We start from the raw sequence: 22769 nt of genomic DNA, 5'->3' as shown, positions 1-22769 counted from the left end.
GAAATACGTAATTATTCCTTCAGTCGCTCGCTCAGTTAAAACTCTATGCAAAAGCCTTTTATTATGTTCATGTCACAGTGTCAAACGCAGCGGCGTCCCATTTAATGCTGGTTTGTTGGGTCTCCAGTATGTTTTCCAAACAGTTGCAGTAATCAGGTCATTTGTTATAATGACAACCATTAGGGGTGATCATCGTCACACAGCAGTTGGGAGGAGAAATCAGGTGCTCTCTCTGAGATTCATCTCGATTACACAGACACGCACAGACAGACAAAATACACACACACACACATGCACTCACCTTCGCATCATTTACTGAACATTAAATTATCAAAACTCCCAAATAAAAGCATCCTATAAAGCATCTATTCAGTTATTTAAAGGTGCACTGTAACTCAGTGATGTATCTATTTAAGCTGAAAGGATTTACTGAATTAGCAACAATTTCTATTTAATTCGTTTAAGCAAAACTGGAGCTTTTAGATGAATATTTCATAGCAACATAGTACACTGAATATTTCCAGTTTCAATGCCATCAGCTATAACAATAAAAACCTTCGACTAATTACTATAGACCATATGATTGGAAGAAACATAATCAGATTAATCAAAAGTAATCATAATCATAATCAGGTGACATTTATAATTGATCGAAATAATGAATAAATTACAAGTCCAACTTTTTAAGCCAGGAGAAAAGACATTTATTTAAAGACTTATTTTTATACAAAACCATTCAGGAACGTACATCGTTGCTATTTTGATATGCAAAAGAATGTCATAATAAAACTGCAGCCACATCTCAGGCTTTGTGTTAAAACAAATACAAATGTTTGAAACATCTGATGCCAAATATGTACTTGAATACATTTGTCTTCACTCCATATACTTGTCCACAAAACATTTAAATAAAAAAACATGAATCAAAACTTATTTATCTACACTGATTACCATTAGATTTTTTTTTCTGGGAAGTTGAATCTGATTAATTGACAATGTGGCAGAACAGTATATTAATCCAGGGATTTTGTTGTAGTTTGTTTTTTCAGAACTTCTGCAAGATAGTCCAAATTTACAAGGATTTAGAAAAGTGAACCAACAACTGTAAACTGCTTGTCAACAAAATGTACTGTGAAGTCACTAAATGCTATAATAGGTGCTTAACATTATTATCAAAATTGAACTTTGAAAAATCCTGATTTTGGTGATAAAGATGGTGATAATACTGTAGATGAATTGGTGAGGACAGATAAAAAGGCACATGATAAACGCATGTACTGTGTTTGGATCAGTGGTTTGTATGTATAAGTCCCTGCACATATATCAAAGTGGACAATCGGTCCCATATCTAGGTCCAAACTCAGTCATCCTCTTCAGTAGAGCTGCTTTCACTGAGCTGATCTTCTCATCCAGCTCTGTCAGACTGCAGGCCTACAGGACACACACGCACACACAACAAAACAACAAGCTGTGTAAAAGAAATTGACCTACTCTCCCAAAGTAATGTGAAAAACAAAAGTCCTAACCTGTGCAGCGGAAGTCTTGGGTCTCTTGCGTAGATGACTCTATAAAACAAGAAAACCAAGCTTATAAATAATTAGTGCATTTTCTAAACTGACTTGAGCTTAGTGAAATGCACACTAAAGATTTATATAGATTCGCATAATGGCACAAAAAGAGGCAAATTTTGTATGTGTATTTATATATATATATATATAAAGAATGGACAAGGGAAAAATTGATTTATAAAAAAGGCTTTTAATGGAATTTTACCTTTGTTGAATGTTAGAGACAGTAGACAATAGAGACAGTAAAGAGAGGGAGAGATGAGGGGTTATAACTCAGTGAATGTCCCTGGTTAAACCTGAATAGAAGCTTGAAGCAGAGGGTTTTAATTTGGTATCTTCAATTCCAACGGTAAAACCCTTTAGAATTGCTTATGGAGCCTCCTTTTGCTGCTGAGTATTAGAATGTTGTTCCTAAAACCGTGGGCCAACTGTGTGCAGCTTTTCAGCAAACACCAAACTACAGCGAAAAAAAAAAAAAAAAAAANGTCTGCTCTCTTACTGAGGATGATGAGACACCTTTATCCAGTGCGTTGTCCTTCATTGATGCAACACCATCAGCCTCCACCAGTGATCTCAGGCTTTTGGAAACAGCCTGTGGTAAAACAGGAAGAACACTGATTGCACACAACCACAGGATGTGTGTGTCTATATTTCAGTATTTTTGATTTGTTTGGGTTTTTTTAAGTAAAGAAAATAGTATGCAATCATATAGAACATTATTGATAATAATCATGAAATGGTCATCAATTTGAATCTAGCTGTGCAAACCCTTTTAAGTAATAATACAATTTAACATTAATCAGTATTACTGTAAACATGCACCCCTTTCACCTGTAATTTAGTGATATGCTCCTGCAAACAGCCATAAACCTGAGCCTCTGAAGATGTCGAGAGATCCACGGCACTCGGATTGACTTTTATTTTCAAAGCAGCCTCCCCTAATCTGAGCTTTATTTCAAAACAAACAAAGATAAGTATTTTTTAAAAAAAAACCACAATATTAAGACAAAATACTCATTTATCAAATAAATACATAAAGAGGTTTGAAAACTGTGAATCATTTTATTCCAAAACATTTTCCATTGTTTTTTAAACTTACATACATAAAATGTCCTGGACAGTAATTTTCTAATTCTCTATAATCTTTATGTTATTGCTGAGTCAGCATAGCTACATTGTTTTTAGACAAATTACAGCATACTTTCAGCTACTTTAACCATTTATGCATCAAAACCTTCAGCTCGTTTAGGACATCACAGCTGTAAGATTTAGATTTTTGTAAGTTTTATATTGTTTTAAATTTTTTTAACTTTAGTTACTTTTTTTCTCATTTTAATTCTTGAAAAACGTTGGTGGTTTTTGAAATCTACTTTAGCATACTTGCTTTAATTTTAGCTTTGAGCTACTGTTTAGCTTTTGTTCAGCTAATTTTAGCTTTTAACTGTTCTCCTATTTTTAGCTATTAGCTACCGTTTAGCTGGTTTTAGATTGTAGCTGCCGTTTTACATAATTTACCTTTTAGTTACTGTTTTACTAAATGTATCTCCTGTTTTGCTAATTTTAACTTGCAGTTTTTGTTTATCTAAGTTTAGCTTTTAGCTTTGGTTTTGCTATAGTTAGCATTTGTTCTAGATGTTACTTTATTAATTCAGTTTCAGCTTCTCTAACAAATTTTAGCGGCCTGATTCACTCAGTTTTACACAAGACTCAGACCTGTACAGTAAAAATTCAGTAAACGAGCCTCCAGCTACTTTAGGTTTATATGTGAGAACTTTGTGAGGGTGCATGTTCTGAGTGGAGGTTTTTTTGTATTATTGGGTGAAATTATGCCAGGTTGACTAACAAAAGCAGGCTGAAAACAAAGTGGCACATATGTAGGAGGTGAAACAGTGTGATGCGATGATCTGCTGTTCCACTCAGACACAAGACGACACATTACAAGCTGTTCTAACTGAATAAAATAATACAGTCTCTTAGGTAAGTGTGGCTAATTGTTGTAAATGTGTGCATTGAGGATAGTTAATTTTGATGTGTAATGTAAAATATAAATAACGTTGATAATTCCTTTCATCTATGTTTTTTTGGACTTGATGAGAATTGTGTTGCCAGAGTTTGAGTGTTTGTCGCATCTCTCACACAATTTTCATTTTCTCCAGAAAGTACCGTGCAAAAGATTCAGTCAAAAACAGTACTCACATGAAACTGTCTTATATACATTTAGTTTCTTATGAATATTGTTTGAATTCTTTATAATATTCTTTAGGATTGTTGTATTAATGCTGAGAAGTAATTAAAAATGTCCTCCATGTATCCAATATTCAAGCCAGAGAACTCACTGAGGACTGAAAGTATTCAGGTGAGAGTCCCTCCAGCTCCAGGATACGATCCTCCAGCTTCTTGAGTCTCTGGTAGACGTTTAAAGGGATGGGCCCCACTGAGGAATGAAAAGCTACCTTAAGATCTTACATACATGAGACTGTAAATGACAAATTTAGTCTGGGGTTCATTGGGACAGTAAAATGTATTTACGAGTAGAAAAAAGGAGAAGCATCACAATACTAAAAGGTTAACACACATCTTCAAACAAAGGTTTCTTGTTACAATTTCTATACCTTTCATAATGAAGGAAAAAAACAGTTCATTATTTTTACGATATGATTATTGTCATCCACAACAATTCATGCAACCCTTTAAACATCAGTATAATTGGTCTTTTTTTCTGGTTCCCTTACCAGATGGCAGTTTCAGGTGACTCTCAATGTTCTGAAGTCGCTCCTCTATGGCTGCATTTCCACAATCTCTTACAGTCGTCCCCCTCTGGTGCTCCCCGGCTTCTCCCTGGCATCCCCCACTACGAGTCTGGGGCCCGTAAGTGTTTACTACACGTGTGACTGCTCAGCCAAAAAACATAAACATGTAGAACACATTCATTTAAAAATGAGACATTGCCACATGAAGCAATAAACAGTTAACTTCCATGCTGCTTGGGATTGTTATGGTATGTCCCATTTTAAAATTACCAGAGTTTAACAAAAACATTTATATTTTATCATCCTTTTTGAAAAGGTCAAGCTTTATTGGTTCATGATCCCAACAAAATGACCCATTATCTTACCTTTTACGTGGCTTTTAAAGCCTGGATATGGAGTGAACACAGCATCTGTTCTGGCACAGCTGTTTTCTGTGAAGGATAAAATTCCATAAAGACTGCAATTAGAATTCATAAATGATAATAAATTGTCATTAAAAAACTGAAAAATGCATTACATATGTATACACCACACGTGAACTGCAGTTTCTCCTGATTTCTATTACTGGTGTCTCATACAAGCTTTGAATTTCAAAAAGGCTCTCCGTCTCATGTTTTTCTGGACAGAGCGCGTTGCGTTTTGAGGCCGAGTGTGTTAGCTACTTCAGTCCCACTCTTGGAGCAGTTCAGCCTGACCTCTCGCCTGTGGAAATCAGCTCTCTCCCAAACATTGGCAATCTGTGTGCAGGCTCCCTCTCCACCCTGCCCACCCTCCCCCTCCCCCTCCCCACCTCTCTTCCATTCTCACCCTGATTGCAGTCGATCACGTTGCAAAACTCGCGCACATTGTTTTCATTGATCTCCATCTGCTTGCGTTCCATAAATGCAGATATTCTTCGCTCAATCTGGAGTTAAAGAAAAAGACAACAAGGATAATAAGATACAATGGATTGATGAGCTACTGATGAGTGTGAAGAATGCAATGTTTTCCTTATTTATTTTCAGTGATTTAGAGTAGACATAGTGCAGAGATTTATGTTGCATTCATAAACAAAACACAGTGTAAAAAATTATTCCAGGTAGTCAAAAAAAGTTAAATTGCTTACCATCATCACATGATGGAATATGAATACGATTTGCCTGGCTACCAAAATAAATGCACACCAGAATGGGGCCTCTTGTCCTTCATCCACATGCAATCTCAGAGTAATGAGCATCCACTTCATAATCCATCAAGGACCTGGCCCTCTCTCAAAACCCTCCAGCAACGTGGTCTGCTCTACCCCACCACAGCACTACAGGACCCCTTACACTCTGCCGAACCCAGTATCAGGTCTCCATCAAGCATTTGCTACATGTCATGTGCACATCTTTGGAAGCAATTACTTATGATTATTCATTTGCCTGACAAAGTGTGAAGGGCTTTAAAATGTCACTGCCAGAACAGCTGACAGATCTGTTGACAGAAACCAACCTCTGATTTCCCAGCTCGGATCTGAACCATGATGTCATCACCCAAAGTCTTACTCTCTGCGGCCTCCGAGTTGTGATCTTGGTGCTCAGACAACACAGCTGTCTGCTCTCTTACTGAGGATGATGAGACACCTTTATCCAGTGCGTTGTCCTTCATTGATGCAACACCATCAGCCTCCACCAGTGATCTCAGGCTTTTGGAAACAGCCTGTGGTAAAACAGGAAGAACACTGATTGCACACAACCACAGGATGTGTGTGTCTATATTTCAGTATTTTTGATTTGTTTGGGTTTTTTTAAGTAAAGAAAATAGTATGCAATCATATAGAACATTATTGATAATAATCATGAAATGGTCATCAATTTGAATCTAGCTGTGCAAACCCTTTTAAGTAATAATACAATTTAACATTAATCAGTATTACTGTAAACATGCACCCCTTTCACCTGTAATTTAGTGATATGCTCCTGCAAACAGCCATAAACCTGAGCCTCTGAAGATGTCGAGAGATCCACGGCACTCGGATTGACTTTTATTTTCAAAGCAGCCTCCCCTAATCTGAGCTTTATTTCAAAACAAACAAAGATAAGTATTTTTTAAAAAAAAACCACAATATTAAGACAAAATACTCATTTATCAAATAAATACATAAAGAGGTTTGAAAACTGTGAATCATTTTATTCCAAAACATTTTCCATTGTTTTTTAAACTTACATACATAAAATGTCCTGGACAGTAATTTTCTAATTCTCTATAATCTTTATGTTATTGCTGAGTCAGCATAGCTACATTGTTTTTAGACAAATTACAGCATACTTTCAGCTACTTTAACCATTTATGCATCAAAACCTTCAGCTCGTTTAGGACATCACAGCTGTAAGATTTAGATTTTTGTAAGTTTTATATTGTTTTAAATTTTTTTAACTTTAGTTACTTTTTTTCTCATTTTAATTCTTGAAAAACGTTGGTGGTTTTTGAAATCTACTTTAGCATACTTGCTTTAATTTTAGCTTTGAGCTACTGTTTAGCTTTTGTTCAGCTAATTTTAGCTTTTAACTGTTCTCCTATTTTTAGCTATTAGCTACCGTTTAAGACAAAATACTCATTTATCAAATAAATACATAAAGAGGTTTGAAAACTGTGAATCATTTTAATGGTTCAAAAATAGCTTTGTTATTTTAAAAAAAAAGCAAATTATAAGCTATCACCAGCCAGCCTCAGTAAAGATTAAAATAATAGCAAAGTACTTTTTGGTTAACATAAAAACCACTGTAAATCTATTTCTACTCAACAAGCAAAATAGGAATTCATAAGAAATCAGCCAGCATCAAGACCATCACTGTTTTATGACTGTCTTTTGAATTTGTAAACCAGAACCTTCATTTCTGGAAAACAAAACTTTCCAATGATGAATACTATTTCATAGTTTGTTGTAATATTTTATACTAAATGAAGGTAGAATTAGGTGACCAGTCAGTAATATTTAAATACTACCAGAAATCACAATGATTGTGCGACAAACATGTACAAATGTCGTGATATTATCATGCAACAATTTATTTTTTATGTTAAAGTCGGATTACAAAAATATAACACATGGTGATTGCATTGATAAGGTGGTATGTGTGAGACCTGGTCTGACAACATGTCTAACTGCAAAAGGTTTCAATTATTAAAACCTAATGCAAACAAGAAACCCAATCACGTTAACTTTGCCTCGAAAAAATCGGCATCTAGCCAACAATGAATGGACAGAGCTTCTATGAGGCTAGCATGCTAACAGTATAAGATGCTAAAAACATTAGCATGTAGCTAACTAACTCTCAGACTGAACGAATAAATACCCGAAGTGAAGCAGCTTAAATATTCCAAACCAACCTCTTTTCCAAAGTCTGAAAGCAGCCTCAGGATCACATCCATGCAGTGCCTGTAACTGGACATTTTAGTTGGTTCACTGGGAGGAGCTTCGTTTTCACTTAGCTTCGTTGTCTCCGCCATTGCTGCTAACGCTCGAAAATACTGTGTGTTGATTGGTTGGAAAACTGAGGCTGTGTTCACGTGATTAATGACCTATGGGCTACACCGCGCATGTGCACACAGCCGACGTTCTTGCGAAAGCGTTTAAAGCAAGCAGTTCAAAGAAATATGAGATTTACTTGTAAATCACATCGTCACTGAAAAACAAATAAATAAATTCAATACACTGAAGAGCCATTCTTGCTGTAATTTATCTGTTCTCAGCATTTTTCTATAACATACACACACTTAACAAAATATTGCTGATTTTCCATAATTTTGTTTCTTTGTTATTCTAAAGCATTGCTTCAGTAAGATTATTTTGGAAAGTAAAACTTGACCTTTATCCATTGACATAAACCAAAAAATACCAAAATGACTTAAATTAATATCTTTTTTAATAGCTGTGAAGAAGTTCAAACTATTATAGTAAAACAAACAAATAAAAAAATGTTCTAGCAGCATTATCAATTTCATTTTTTAAATGATCACATGATTTGTGTCTAACTCTTTCATCTTGATCTGGATGGATTGTCTTGAAGATGCTTATGTGGTAATACGTTTACATTTTCCTTCATAATCTTTATCAACTTAATGAAATCTGCTGCATAAAAAACTGCTTATGTCTTTTTGTCAATCTTCAAATGAAAGAAGAATAGAGCATGCAATGTTGATATATTTTAAGGCTATATGAAAAAAAAATGTCACTGGTTTGTAATGAAATACAAGATGAAAAATGTTCCAATTTTTTTTTTATTATTCTGCCTGTTTTAAACCAAAACAAGCAGAATGTTGAGCTGCTGTTTACCATCTTGACCTAAATTTATGTCTACAGTGCCAAGAAGAGTTTCATTTTTTATGGGACAGACAAAACATTTTTGGCTGCATTTGAATATTTTCTTTAACAGGAGAAAGAATAGTGGCTTAATTCTAAGAACATTGTGCTTCTGGCTACGGTGAACCAAGCAGCAGGGCACTGGGATGGGAACCTCACCACAATAGTGTATTTCTCTAAGTTGACTGACTGTGGGAAAATCTCCCTCCTCTATTCAGACATTTTTCCCTTCTTTTCACATAATGAAGAGAGAGAGAGAGAGAGAGACTGATGAAGGAAACAACAGAAAAAGAACAATTACAGGCAAAGAGACGGCACTACCATGCACTCAAAACTCAATAATGCTCTTTAGAAGGGTTAATCATTTTAGGAAGGGGTCTGAAGACAAGCCTTTTTAGCTTAATTCATTTGTGAGCTGATATTCCCCCCACCACCGCCCAAACAGGAAGAGAACTGTAACACTTGACATGGTTTGACATGCTGCGCCGTTGCTAAATGTTCCCACACAGCAAGGAGCCAAAGGCTGTAATTTTTTATTTTTTTTTACCTTTTAATGAGCATGAGTTGTGATTTAAGGTGCTTATATGGGCTTTGGAAAATACTTGCCTCATTTTGGTTATATTTAACTTTTGAAATCAAATTGTAGGCACTCATATGCTCCAGTTCTCTCTCAGTTTGTTACTGTTCTGTTGTTTAAATGACTGGTTAAAACTAGATGAGTGGCAAAGATAAGGTGTATAAAATAAAAACACTAATGCTATATAATTACAAGGTTTAAAACTTAAAAAGTGTTTCTATAATAATAATAATAATAATGTGTCAATAAACAGGCATAGTGATGTATGTAAAGTAAATTAGTTTAATTAGTTTGCACATAAACAGCCCTTGACATAAATTTCAGCTATTACATAGGCAAATGTGTCACAGATATTTGGAAATAAAAACAAAAACAAATTTACATACACACACACATATATGTAAAGATTCAAAATAAAAGTCATTTTGAATGTGTAATAATTTTATCACACAGTTGCATGTGAAGTGATCATGTTTTTGCCTGTGTTTCTGTGTGTGTTTGTTTGTCTTTACTGTTACAAAATATCTCATGAATCACAGAATAGATGTACCTTTCAGACAAAAAATCATCAGATGCAACTGATTAGCTTTTAGAGTCAACCCAATTCAAGATTGCCACCATATCTAATCAACTTTGAAAAACACAAAAATGACTATAAACTTAGTTCATTTTACAGATATTATCCTAAGAATTTATGTGGTTGTAGATGAGAGTAAATCATCTCTTATGACCCAACTGCTAACTGACTGTGCAATATTTGTATTTAAAACTTTGCCATTTAGGATTGGTGTCAATTCTACATTTACAACTGATTAACTTTTGTTGTCAACTTGAATCAAGACAGCCACCACAGCAAGGATTATTGTGGAAAACACAAAAATGACTAAAACTCAGTCTCTTTTACAGACATTGAGCAAAGGTTTGATGTGGTAGTAGCTGAGTCTGATCCAAAACTTGTAGTCTGGATGCTAACTGATCATACAATATCTGTGCCTAAAACCTTGGCATCAATTACTAGAAGCAACTCTGTTTGTTAGCAAAATATCTAATGAACTATAGGATGGATTTTAATGAAACTTTCAGAAAGTAATCACTGGATGTACATCTACAACTGATTAACTTTTGGAGTCAACCCAATTGAAGATGGTTGCCACAACTAATCAGTCTTAGCCTACTTAAAAATTGCAGTACTTTAGCAAATTTAACAGATATACTAAGATTTGGTGTTGTAGTAGCTGACAGTCATTCACAACAAATGCTCCAAGCACTAACATATTATGCAAGATATTGCAATATTACATGTAATTGTGAATAATGTTATTTTCAAGGGTTGAGCAAAAATAATTATAACTCTGTCCCTTCTTAGCATAAGCTGATTTTAGCTTAAAACATTGTCACGAAAGACTGCAGGCAAAATGCATTCCTTCAAGAAATGCTATGCCTTTAATTTTTAAAGGTCAGTCCTTTGATCATTTAATTATTTTGGTTAGCAGTTTAAATGAAAATGTTGTCATTTATGCCCTGTACCAGGTTATATGGTAGATACAATTCAGTTCACATTTTTATTCTTATGGCAGATCAAAACACACTCACAACAAACATATAAGTACAAGATTCTGAGTAATAAAAACAAATTAATAATAAAAAAGGATAACTACATTATTATATTCCAGAGGTGTGCATTCCAAACAAAAGCTAAACAATGAGCAGAACATAGGAACAATAAGTTAATCAATGAAAAGCTGAGCATTTTTCAGTAGACCTTTAAATTTGAATAAAAGTGCAAATAGATTCAACAAAGCAGGCTATTCTATTGATTGAACACAGAAAATGCAGATTTTCTGAAGACAAGTTGATAAAGAGTTATGGTACACATTTGTGTAAAGGATATTGTAGACTGAGAATAGAATGAGCACAGAGGTGCCATCTATCCATTCATTTTCTTTTATCCATTTTTTCATAGGGTTGTAGGTGAACCTTTCTCTTGCAGTCATTGTTCAAGACACGTCACAAGTCCACATAGAGATAAATGAGACAGAAAACTATTCACACTCTCATCTAGAGACAATCTAGAGTTGGTAATTAACATAACTTGCATGTTTTTGGAATGTGGGAGAAAACCAGAGTACCCAGAGAAAACCTACACAAGCACAGGAAAAACATGCAACCTGCACATAGAAAAGACCCAGACGCAGGCGGGAGGCAAACCTGCAACCTTTTTGCAGTGAGGCAACAGGTCTAACCACTGCTCCATTGTGCTGTCCACAGGTGTTGTTAAATATTTGCTAACTAAACATGAATCTGAAAATCTGAAATATTGAAAACTCTGAAAATTACATTTTTACCTTTTTATGTTGCACTGAAGTTTTGTCAAACACCCTAACCTCCTGACTACCAGAAATGTATGGGTTTGTTTTTTTTTGTCCAATCACAATTTTTAAAAATTCCCTTATCTATGTAAGGTAATCAACCCCACCCCTTTACATTTGGTTTCATTTAAAAGCCCTAAATGTCCTCAGTAGATAGCAAAAGGAGTTAATTTTGTAGTATGCAGTAGGTGGGAGATATTCAGGTTTACAAATGTCCTCCACAGAGGACAAATTTAAACTATTGGTAATCAGGACATAAAGTTAATTTTTTTTAAATTTATAGCGATTATCTAGTCATTTTTGAAATAATGTTCTGTCAAATATTTAACAATAGTTAGCACCTTGTCAGCCATGACATCAGTCATAGAGCACAAAGTTTAGAGAAAAGGGCAAAAGTTTTTGTCCAGGCTAGGCTAATGGCGAGCCAAATGAGAGCTGATTTTTTAAATTGTTTTTCAGGCTTATAAAACAACTCTCACAAAAATGACACACCGGTTGTGAAAGAACGCTATGTAGTAACAAGGATGGTAAAGTATAGATGTTTCATATTAGCTAATGTAAGATTCAGTGTATTAAAATCCTGGCTGGCCTCAAAGAAAGACAATGGCTAACTTGTGTGTAGTTTGCTTAGTTGTACTTTGCAGTTTTACACAATTTAACATGTTTCCCCACCACCACCACCAATAAAAAAGGTCTAATGTTAGAGCATATTCATCTCAGAAGGAAAAGCTTTTGGTTTGAATCTCAGCTGTGCAGAGCTTTATGTGTGGAGTTTGCATGTTCTCCCTGTGATTATGTGGGTTTTCTTAAGGTACTTTTGATGGTGGCTGCAGCAACTTAGAGGTCAGAGCCATGGCCTCCTAATCCCGAGGCTGTAGATTTGAGCCTAGGTTGCATCAGGAAGGGCATCTGGTGTAAAACAGTTGCCAAATCCTTTGTGCAAAATTAGCTCACTGTGGTGACCCCTGAAAAAGGGAGTAGGAGAGAGGAAAAACAACAACTCTGGCTTTTTCTCACAGTCAAAAACATGTAAGTTCTTAATTCTAAACTGACCTTACAGTGAGTGTGTGCTCAGAGTATGCGTTAGAGATGACTTTCACCTACTACCACATTAAACTTTAGCTCAATAGTGGTAAATATGACTATTTTATAGACATTGTTGTGTTGGTGAAGTTAATTAGCTGTGCAGCCAGCTTGAATTTGGGTGACTCCCAAAGTTAATCAGCTGTAGATGTACATCCAATCCAAACAGGCTTGACTTTAACAACTAATGCCAAAGTTTTACGCAAAGATATTACCTAAAATGTACCGCTTGGAGTGTGTGATGTGAACTAGTCTAAGCTACTACAACACCAAATTTTATCTCAATAGCTATGAAATTACTAAGTTATGGCTAGTTTTTGTGTTGAATAAAATTGATTAGCTATAACAGCCATCCTGACACAGGTAAACCTATTAGTGCCCTTTCACCTTTTAGCGGTGGGCGATAATAAAGGATCTAAAACAGTTTTTTGTGGAAAGCAGAATACTTTGTTACTGAAAAAGACAACACAATTGTAACACACTGTACCTGTTAACTAAAACAGAAAAAAAAATATAACTCTGTCAATTTTACAGATATTGACCCAAAATTTGCTGAGACTGATCCCCAGAACACATTCTGGGCACACAGACTGTTCAAGATTTCTTTAATTATCATTTTGCCATTAACTATTTGGAGCCAACTCTGTCTGTTAGCAAAAAATCTATTCTAATCCAACTAATTATTGGATGTACATCTACAGCTTTTGAAGTCAAGCAAATTCAAGATGGCCACAACAGTTTATCAGTTTTAGCCAACACACATAGCTATAACCTGTTCAATTTTATAAATATTGTACTAAAATCTGATATGGTAGTGGCTCATTCATAACACGTGCAATAAACATAACATTTCAGATTATTGTGTGAAATTGTGTTTTTTTTTTCAAGGTTTGACCGAAACAGCTACAATGCCATCACTTCTCTACATAGGATAATCTTAGCCTAAAACTCTGGCATGAAAGGCAGTTGATGATCTGCATTCTTGAAGGAATGCTAGGCCTTTAATTTTAAAATAATTTAGACTTGGCAAAGAGAATATGTTTTGTGTAGGAAAAGGGTTGTGCTAGTGGTGAAAGAAAGTAAAAGAGGAAGGGTTGTTGCTGCCTTTTGCTTCAGTCACATCAGCCACCTGCAGAAAAGTAAAAAGCTCTGCTTTTGAGCCTGTCTGCTCCACAGTGGCAGATGATGTTGACAGAGCATGAGACTGAGTAAAGGCCAAACACAAGGGTCAGGGAAAAGAAGGAGCACAATATAGGGAGACAAGTGGATTGCAGCGGGAAGCTTTTGTCTTGTTTTACTAAGAGAGAGTTAATTAAATGTATTCTTCTCTTGTGGTCTTAGGTTCCTCCTGACCAGCTGACTGTTTGGAGCCACTGCTTTAAAGAATCATAATAAAACAGTAAATTACTTATTTCTAAGGTTTAATGGGTTGCTGAAATACTACTAAAATAGTGAGACTGTTCTTTCACATAGTGGTACCTGTTATTATGTTCACAGTAAAAAATGCTCCACTTTGATTCCAAATTATTAGGAGAAAAGCAGAGATGTTGGTCTTTTTACATCATAATTGTTTTTGCCACAAAATGTTACACAAAATGTCAATTTATAAGTAGTGCTAGACGAATGGTTATGTATCTACAAGAATACTTAACCATCTAGTTAAGTATTCTAGTTACCATAAACATCAGTTATTTTAGATATATTAAAGTATGTGCAACTATTTGAATCTCACAATATAAAAGTGTTCACCCCTTGAAAAAAACACAACTTGATTTTGAGTTAATAATATTTTTTTATATAGTCAACCTGGAATATGGTGTATTTTGTTGGCCCTGTGGTCAAACTTATAATGTTCTCAGCTGCATGGGAACCAGTTGAAACCAAGATAAATTCTTATTCTTTGAACAAAATGTGGGGTGGCACAGTGGAATAGTGGTTAGAGCTGTTGCCTCCCAGCAAAAAGGTTGCAGGTTTGCTTCCCGGCCTGAGGCCTTTCTGGGTGGAGTTTGCATGTTCTCCCTGTGCACACGTGGGTTTACTCCAGGTACTCTGGTTTCCTCCCACAGACCAAAAAACATGCATGTTAGGTTAATTGATGACTCTAAAATTGTCCCTAGGTGTGAGTGACAGTGTGAATGGTTGTTTGTCTCGTTCGTCTCTATGTGGCCCTGCGATGGACTTGCGACCTGTCCAGGGTGTCCCCTGCCTCTCGCACAGTGACTGATGGAGATAGGCACCAGCGACCCGCGACCCGGAATGGAGAAGCGGTTAAAGAAAATGGATGGATGAACGAAATGTAACAATACCTCAGTGGGGCCCTCTTCTTCATCACTGGATTGTTCCACATTGGTTGTATTTTAGTCTGGATCATAATATGCTTTCTTCTACCAGACTTTTCTCCTATATAGCATCTTTCATGTCAGGTTCCTGGCTTCTCTTTGTAACAAAAGTATCACAATCTAAGACCTGATGGGGCCTCAAAACAGGATATCATTTGGTTGTTGTGCTGCCACATGAGTTGTGAGTAAAGCCTCAGGTTGAAGGAAAAAAATAAAATCCATCTGTACAACTGTATGATTTTACACCTAATGTCTTACACTTTAATTTCTAAAGATTGTTCTTTTTTTACCGGAACATCAAGGGTGTACAAAAACTGAATAAAATTCCCCAAATTGAATGAAAATGATCAAAATTCATTTTGTCTGTTCAGATTCCTTGTGTGGGTAAATTCATGAAGTCCCATGTCCATCAAATAAAAGTAGCAACCATTTTACTGAAAACGAGCATAATAAGAGGGTTAAATATTAACTACAACAGCAAGAGTTTGTCCAGTTTTGCTTTTAAAATTAAAGACCTATCACCCACCTTTAGCTTTTTGGTGGTGAACAATAATGAACTAGCATCACATCAGTTTGTAGCTTCATAAAAGATTAATCTGCAAACCTCTTTGAAAACAATACATTTTGGGAAATAATTTTAAGACATCAGCTTTTGCTAATGTCTGATAATCAGCCTGTTTGTGTTTTATATGATGATTTGACTCTCCCGTGGCCTTTGGGTCAAATTGACCCGAAGTTGCAAGGGCTTCTCTAGCTCTCTCTCTCTCTGGCTTCAGGAAGGTTCAATCAATCAATCAAATTTTATTTGTATAGCACATTTCAGCAGCAAGGCATTTCAAGGGTTAAGAATCTTCTCACCCCAATTCTCAGAAGTTTCTCTGTTAAATACAGCTTAATGTACTTCCATAATAAAATCAGTTAGATATTAATACACAACAAACTAAAATGCATGCAGTTGTTTACAATGTGCAACATGAAATAATCTGGTCACTTTGACAAAATTGTTCTTTAAAATCACAGAAAATCAAAACAGTCCCAATTGGTCAAAAATGAAACAAACCTTTATAGCATCTCTTTGTAATGAAGGGTAAAGAAGAACTTCAGCTACCTTAATCTTCTGAGATTATCCTTGTCTTTGTTTCTTCACATCACAGCAAGTTGGGATCAAGTTGGACTGACCTCTAACAAGTATGCATTGTGACAAAAAGTCCAAGGTAGAAAGGCAGAAAATAGTATTTAATTTATTGCACCAATAAGAATCGCTAAAAACTTGTCATTAATCTGCATTGGGTACAATGTGTCCTTAGAAAATTGGTCAAATAGACAACATGACAACAGGAGAAAAGGCAGGTCTATAAGCAGGCATATGAACAGGAAAAAACAATATCAAAGTCATGAGCTCAAAATTTGAGAAAAATAAAGACATGCCGTGATTTTAGATATCCATCTTTCTTAAAATGATACATCTACAGCAAATTTCTTCTTTTGCTCAAATAGTAAATAATAAATTAAAGGCCTAACATTGTGTTCATGCCAAAGTTTTAGACTAAGATCATCTTACGTTCAGAAATGACAGAGTTATAGCCGTTTTGGTCAAACCTTGAAAATAACGTAATACTAATGTCTTGAGTTATTGCTATATCTTGCATGCACTTGGAGTATGTGTTGTGAATAACTGACAGCTATTACTGTATCAAATTTTAGTTCAGGAACTGCAGAATTCACTAAGATATTGTCTATTTTGTGTAGACTAAGGCTGTCATCTTGAATAAGTTTGATTCCAAAAGTTAATCAGTATAGATGTATAGCCAATAATTATCTTCTGAGAGGTTCACTGAAATCAGTCCAGTGGCTCATGTGATTTTTTGCTAACAGATAAACATAGTTGACTTCAACAACAAATTCTACGATTTGAGGATGATGCTAAGCTACTACTACACCAAATTATAGGTATAATTGGCTGAGCTACAGCCATTTTTAGGCCAGTTGGCTGTGGTGGCCATCTTCAGTTGGGTTGACTCCAAAAGTTAATCAGTTGTAGATGTCTGCCTATAATGATTACTTTATGAAAGTTTCATTAAAATTCATTCACTGGTTCATGACATGTTTTGCTTACAGTACAGACAAACAAACACACACACAAGCAAAAACATTATTGCTTCGCTTCCTGCTTTGGGAATGAGTGATAATAAATAACCTAAATAACATACAATACTAGCTCCTTTGCTGTGGTGACAGTAAAACACAGAAATGCCAGAAATAAAAACTCTCCAGTCTTTCATAGCTCAAACAGAGAAAAACCTAGTGCTGCTGAACTCTGAGTGAGTGAATATGATGAGAAAACAGGACTCTTCATGCAGCCGTCTGTGCTCCACTCAGTTAGCACAAGGGTTGGTAGACAAGTTATTGCCTTAAAGCACTTCTGACTGTGAAGAGAATTAATGATATGAACAAAGAGCTGAGGATCCTCATAAAGTTATTAACCTGCTTTTACTCTGGCACACTGCTGGTCCTACTGCATTTCCAACTTGCTAAAGGAAGATATCTGCAACACTCAAGCTTAATACATGTTCACGTGTTGAACAGTTTTAGAAATCTTGAACTATATTTTCAGATGGTTTGTCCACAATCTTTTTAATCAGTTTTTTTCTGTGTAACTTTGTGTCAGACAAGTCCACAAAATGAAACAACTAAGTACCAGTTGTAAATAAAGTTATTCGAAACACTAAGTTTATCTCTTGTGTGTTATTATTATCACCCGATGCCCAAGGTGAAAGAGAGGAAAGGTTTTTGCTTGTGTCTCTGTGTGTGAGTGTTTGTGTGTCTGTCTGTTAGCCAAATGTTTGATGAACCACTGGGCAAATTTTAATGAAACTCAGAAAGTAATCCTTAGATGTGTATCTACAACTGATTAACATTTGCAGTCAAACCAGTTCAAGCTAGCCACCGCAGCCAAGTGACAAAAAAATGGCTGTAACACAACCAGTTTCACAGATTTGGAGCATGTATAAAATATAACACAAGCCTTTATCATCAAAATGTATGCTGGCCATTTACTGCAGACATCCACAATAATGAGGGCGTTGCTTTGGTCAGTTGTGGTGAAGAAGGAGTTGAGTCAAAAGGTAAACATCTCAATTTACTGGTCTGTTTACATTCCACCCTTCACCTATGGTCATGACCTACGGATCATGACTGAAAGAATGAGATTCTGGATACAAGCGGCTGAAATGAGCTTCCTTTGTAACATGGCCGGGCTCAGCCTTAGAGATAAGGTGAAGGGCTCTGCCATCCAGGGGAGCTCAGAGCAGTCAGCTGATTAGGATGCCTCCTGGATGGCTCTCTTTGGAGGTTTTCTGGGAAAGTCCCACTGACACACTGCTGGTCTCACTGACAGACCCAGAACTTGCTGGAGGATTATGTATTCTCTCTGGCCTGGGAACACTTTGGGATCCCCAATGAAGAGTTGTAAAGTGTCACTGGGGAGAGGGATATCTGGGTTTCTCTCTTGGACCTGCTGCCTGAGGCAGGCTGCCTCCAAGACCCAATGGACAGGTGATTTGATGCTGGTCATTTATGTAGCCTCTGCTGTACGTCAAACCATAAAATAAACTACAAATTAGCGAACAACCTAAATTTCAGAATACCATCTAAATGTTTACAGATTAATATATTTTGTCTGCTAAAAACACAACAAATGAACTCAAAAGTTTACCTTATTTTACATTTTAATCTGTAGTTGTGTGAGTTTTCATCCTATTTCTGTCAAAGCTCAGAGAAATAAATCAGTTAATCTTTAAAACATTAATTTTTTCCAGGATTATTTATGTCCTATAAATTAAAAATATCAGGTTAGCATGACCACAGCTTTATCTGTGAAAATGAATCCGATGAAAATAAAGTGCTTGTATAAAGTTACACAAGAACATCACAAAACTGATATCAATGCCTTACTTATATTAAAGGCCTAGCAATCCTTGAAGGACTGTATCTTGCCCACCATCTGGATTTGGATCGCCTTGTTGCTGAAAAGTGCTATATAAATAAATTTCACTTCACTTCACTTCACTTCACCTTTCATGCCAGAGTTTCAGACTAAGAATATCTTATGATGACATTTTGACATTTTGGTCAAACCTGGAAAATAATGTTAGGCACAGTTTCATGCAATAACATCATGTGACATTATATATGTGTAGTGAAAGACACTCAGCTACTACAACACCAGGCTGTAGATAAACCTGTAAAATTAGAGGTACATCCACAACAGATTAACTTTGGATGTTAATCCAATTCAAGATGTTGCCACAGACAACTGACCTTAAAAATTATAAAAATAACTATAACTCAGTCAGTTTTACAGATACTTACATGAAATTTGTTGTGGTAGTAGCTGAGTGTCTTTCACTACACTTATATGGCTTCTCATTATGTTAATGCATGAGATTATGTATAACACTGAGTTATAGTTATTTGTGGGGTCAGTTGTTTGTGGCAACGTCTTGAATTCTATAAACTTCAAGAGGTAACCTGTTGTGGCTGTACCTCTGATGACACGCTTCTGCAAGTTTCATTAAAATTTGTCCATCAAGTCATAAAGTATTTAGCTATCCTTACAGATCCACTGACTTATACTGACATGGGTAAACACATATTCTCTGCTTTTGCCTTTTAGCAGTGGGCTATAATGAATATAAAACTCAAGTTTCCAAAAAGTTGGGACACTAACTAAAATGTAAGAAAAAACAGATTGCAATCATTTGTAGACACGTTAACAGGTTTTAGAACAACATATCGTCTGCTCCTAATCACAAAAAAAGCAAACAAAAAAAAAAACACCCAGGACTGTTGAACAGCTTGAATCCTCCATCAGAAATGAATGGGACAAAATTCCCTCCAAAACCTCGAGCAGACTGTTTTTAAAAGAAGAGGCGATGCTTCAGAGTGAGAAACATGACTCTGTCCCAATTTTTTTGACTAGTGTTGCTGCCACGAAATTCAAATGGTACAATTTTTTATTTATACATTCAATGTGTTCACTATGTTCCATTGTGAATAAAATATGGGTTTATGAGATTTGAAAATCATTGCCTATTGTTTTTATTTACATTTTACACAACACCACAATTTTTTTGGAATTGGGGTTGTTCTTGATGACATTCCACTACAGACCAGCTCTTGTTTTATGTAAGGAATGCCCAAGTTCCCAGTGACAAGTTTCAGTCTGCTGACATTGTCCTCTGTGCAGCTGAGACAGAGCCTAAATGGCTGCAGTGAAGTGCAGTGACTCAGAGTGCTCCAATCACTCAGCAGTCTCTCTCTGAGAGGCTGTATGTTGATAGTTTCCTTGTTATTCCATCTTCAGTCAGAACCATGGAGACCCATCTGAATCATGGCTGTCTGCCAGCACCAAATACACTGAGCAGCACACCAAATATGTCTGATGCACGATGATAAACAAATGAGACATAAAAATTGTAATCTGGAGGATGAGTCAATTATGATGAGCAGTGCTAGAAGCCATTAAAAGCAATAAATATAACAGCATTTAAACTATTCGGGCTTTTTACAAATAATTTCAAAACCTTAATGTAATACAACTCCATTTTGTTATAATGCACTTACAAAATAATTATCTAACTAAAATGTTTTATTTATTGATACTTTTTATTTCCTGTTGCTGGAAGGTGAGGGTAATGTTTGTGTCAGTGTCTGTGTGTCTTTCTGTTACCAAAAAATACTACTGAACTACTGTAAAATTTGTAATGAAACTTGCAGATAGTTATCTCTAGAATTACATCTACAACTGATTAACTTTTTCATTCAACCCAGCTCAAGATGGCCACCATAGCCAGCTGACCTTATAAAACACAAAATGTCTATAATGCAGTCAATATTACAGAATTTGAGCTCGAATATGGTGTGGTAATAGCTGGGACTGATCCCTAAAGCATTTTTGACTATATTGTGCAAAACCTTTGTTTAAAATTTTGCCTTTTACAATTAGAAGTCAACTCTGTCTGTCTATTAGCGAAAAATCTCATGAACCACAGGACAGATTTACATAAAAATCTATTGGAACCAACTCATTTCAAGATGGTTGCAACAGCCAACCAACCTTGGAAAACACATAAATGGCGATAATTCACTTAGTTCCACAGATATTGTCCAAACATTTGTTGTGGTAGTAACTGACAGTCGTTTATAACCCATACTCCAAATGCTACTCATTGTGTAAGGTTTTTGCTTAAAACTTTAGTGTTAACTGTTGGAGTCAGTCTTGTATGTTTGTTAGTAAAATATCTCAAGAACCACTTAAAGGATTTTAATGAAAGTAATCAATGAATGTACATCTACAGCTGATTAACCTTAGAGTCAATCCGATTCAAACTGGCTGCCACAGCTAATTAACACTGGGTAACAACAATGACACCGAGCCACCGCAGCCCCCAATAGTTCTATAAATACTAATGTTAGTAAAAAGCTATTGTTCAGCTAAACTTTGCTAGCCTTTGCTATTTTAACAAGCTTTTTGCTTCTTTTACATTTTAGTTGGTCATTTGGTACTTTTAGCTTTAAGCTAGCATTTTGCTACTTTTAGCTGGACTTAATATTTTAGCTAAAATTTGGGTCCTTTCAGCTTGTAGATAACATTTTGCTACTTTTAGCTTTCAGTTTAGTTCCAGCTTCTTCAGCAAACTTCAGCAGTCATTCAGAAAATGCAATTTGTCTAGTTTAAATTATATATTAAATGAATAACATTTTTTGTTTGAACAGATTTAACTAAACTTTTATAATAAGCCCCTGAAAATAGTGCTAAAAAGCTGATTAAAGATTTAAAGATTTAACAACAAGAGGAAGAAATAAACATTAATGATTATTCGTAGAATTTGTATATAAGTTCTCATGTGCAGAGATGTAGTTGGAAATAATATGTGCTTCTATATATTTATGGATCCTTAACAGAAAGACTTGTTAACAAATGGTCTTTATGTCTGTTTTAATACATTACAGTCGAGATGAAGATATTTATTATGTGCTCCTGTACCTTTTAAAAAGCTCATATTTGTGTCAAAATGATGTGTTAGTTATTACCTGCCAAACTAACAAAGGTGAAACATTTGTGAAATAGAAAATAAAAGTAAACAAGTACTTCAAAATTGTACCTAAGTGTGGCTCTTAAGCAAATGCACTTTTCCATCTTTCCACCATTAGTACCTTTGAATCTTTAAAGCACACCACTAATGCTGTGACATTAAAATTGTGCTTGGCATTTTTCTAAGGATGTGAAAATTTCACCTTTTCTCTAGTTTTTAGATAATCCTCCCAACCTCAGTCTGCAAACTTGTCCCCTTCAAAAATAAATCCACTTCCCCACCTCTCATTTCATGTCCCAGCCCCCACCTTCAGCTGCACCTGTCACCTGGGGGCCTCTGCCTACATTCAGGATCAATTTACATAACCTCATTTAGCAGTTCACAAATCAGAGCCATTAAGAGCTACTAACAGGAACCAAGGGTTCTAATTTAGCTTGCCTTTCACAGTGGGAAAATTGTTCAGTTCAGACCTACAAATAAAGATTCAGGACTTAGCTTTGATTGTTGATTGTGATGGTAAATGTACAGATGATTAGAACAGATTTTCCCCCTGTATTGATTTCCTGCCAAAACACAGCAGGCACTGGTCCTGCACTGGGAAACCACGAGAATAGGTGAGAGCTGAGGGAGCTAGCTGCTGACATTATTTGTACACATAATGT

The 22769-nt window shown here is 35.6% G+C and overlaps 1 protein-coding gene across 2 annotated transcripts; it reads right to left on the bottom strand.

Annotated features, from left to right (window-relative positions):
* Positions 1–680: 680 nt before the first annotated feature.
* On the bottom strand, positions 681–7811 carry LOC108239030 (MAP3K12 binding inhibitory protein 1). Of its 2 annotated transcripts, XM_017421480.3 has the most exons (9): positions 7670–7811; positions 6238–6354; positions 5792–5998; positions 5126–5222; positions 4684–4749; positions 4301–4459; positions 3905–4002; positions 1527–1565; positions 681–1431 (listed from the first exon to the last, which is right to left on the bottom strand). In XM_017421480.3, the coding sequence occupies exons 1-9, from the start codon at positions 7787–7789 to the stop codon at positions 1324–1326; spliced, it is 1011 nt and encodes a 336-aa protein (XP_017276969.1). In that variant the 5' UTR covers positions 7790–7811; the 3' UTR covers positions 681–1323. The 2 variants fall into 2 exon arrangements, with proteins under 2 accessions (XP_017276969.1, XP_017276970.1); XM_017421481.3 differs by lacking the exon at positions 6238–6354.
* Positions 7812–22769: the final 14958 nt, after the last annotated feature.

The sequence above is a fragment of the Kryptolebias marmoratus genome, linkage group LG10 (genome assembly GCF_001649575.2).
Source record: "Kryptolebias marmoratus isolate JLee-2015 linkage group LG10, ASM164957v2, whole genome shotgun sequence".
Classification (NCBI taxonomy): domain Eukaryota; kingdom Metazoa; phylum Chordata; class Actinopteri; order Cyprinodontiformes; family Rivulidae; genus Kryptolebias; species Kryptolebias marmoratus.
Note: the sequence above shows the minus strand (reverse complement) of the source record. Positions and strands in the feature narration are given on the sequence as shown.

Bases quoted from the DNA above. Each gene is read 5' to 3' on its own strand.
- LOC108239030 (XM_017421480.3), bottom strand. From the start codon at position 7,789: ATGGCGGAGACAACGAAGCTAAGTGAAAACGAAGCTCCTCCCAGTGAA. The intron at 6,355-7,669 runs GTTGGTTTGGAA...TTTGAAATAAAG, and splicing joins TTTCAGACTTTGGAAAAGAG to CTCAGATTAGGGGAGGCTGC. The intron at 5,999-6,237 runs GTGAAAGGGGTG...GTTTTACCACAG, and splicing joins AGCATATCACTAAATTACAG to GCTGTTTCCAAAAGCCTGAG.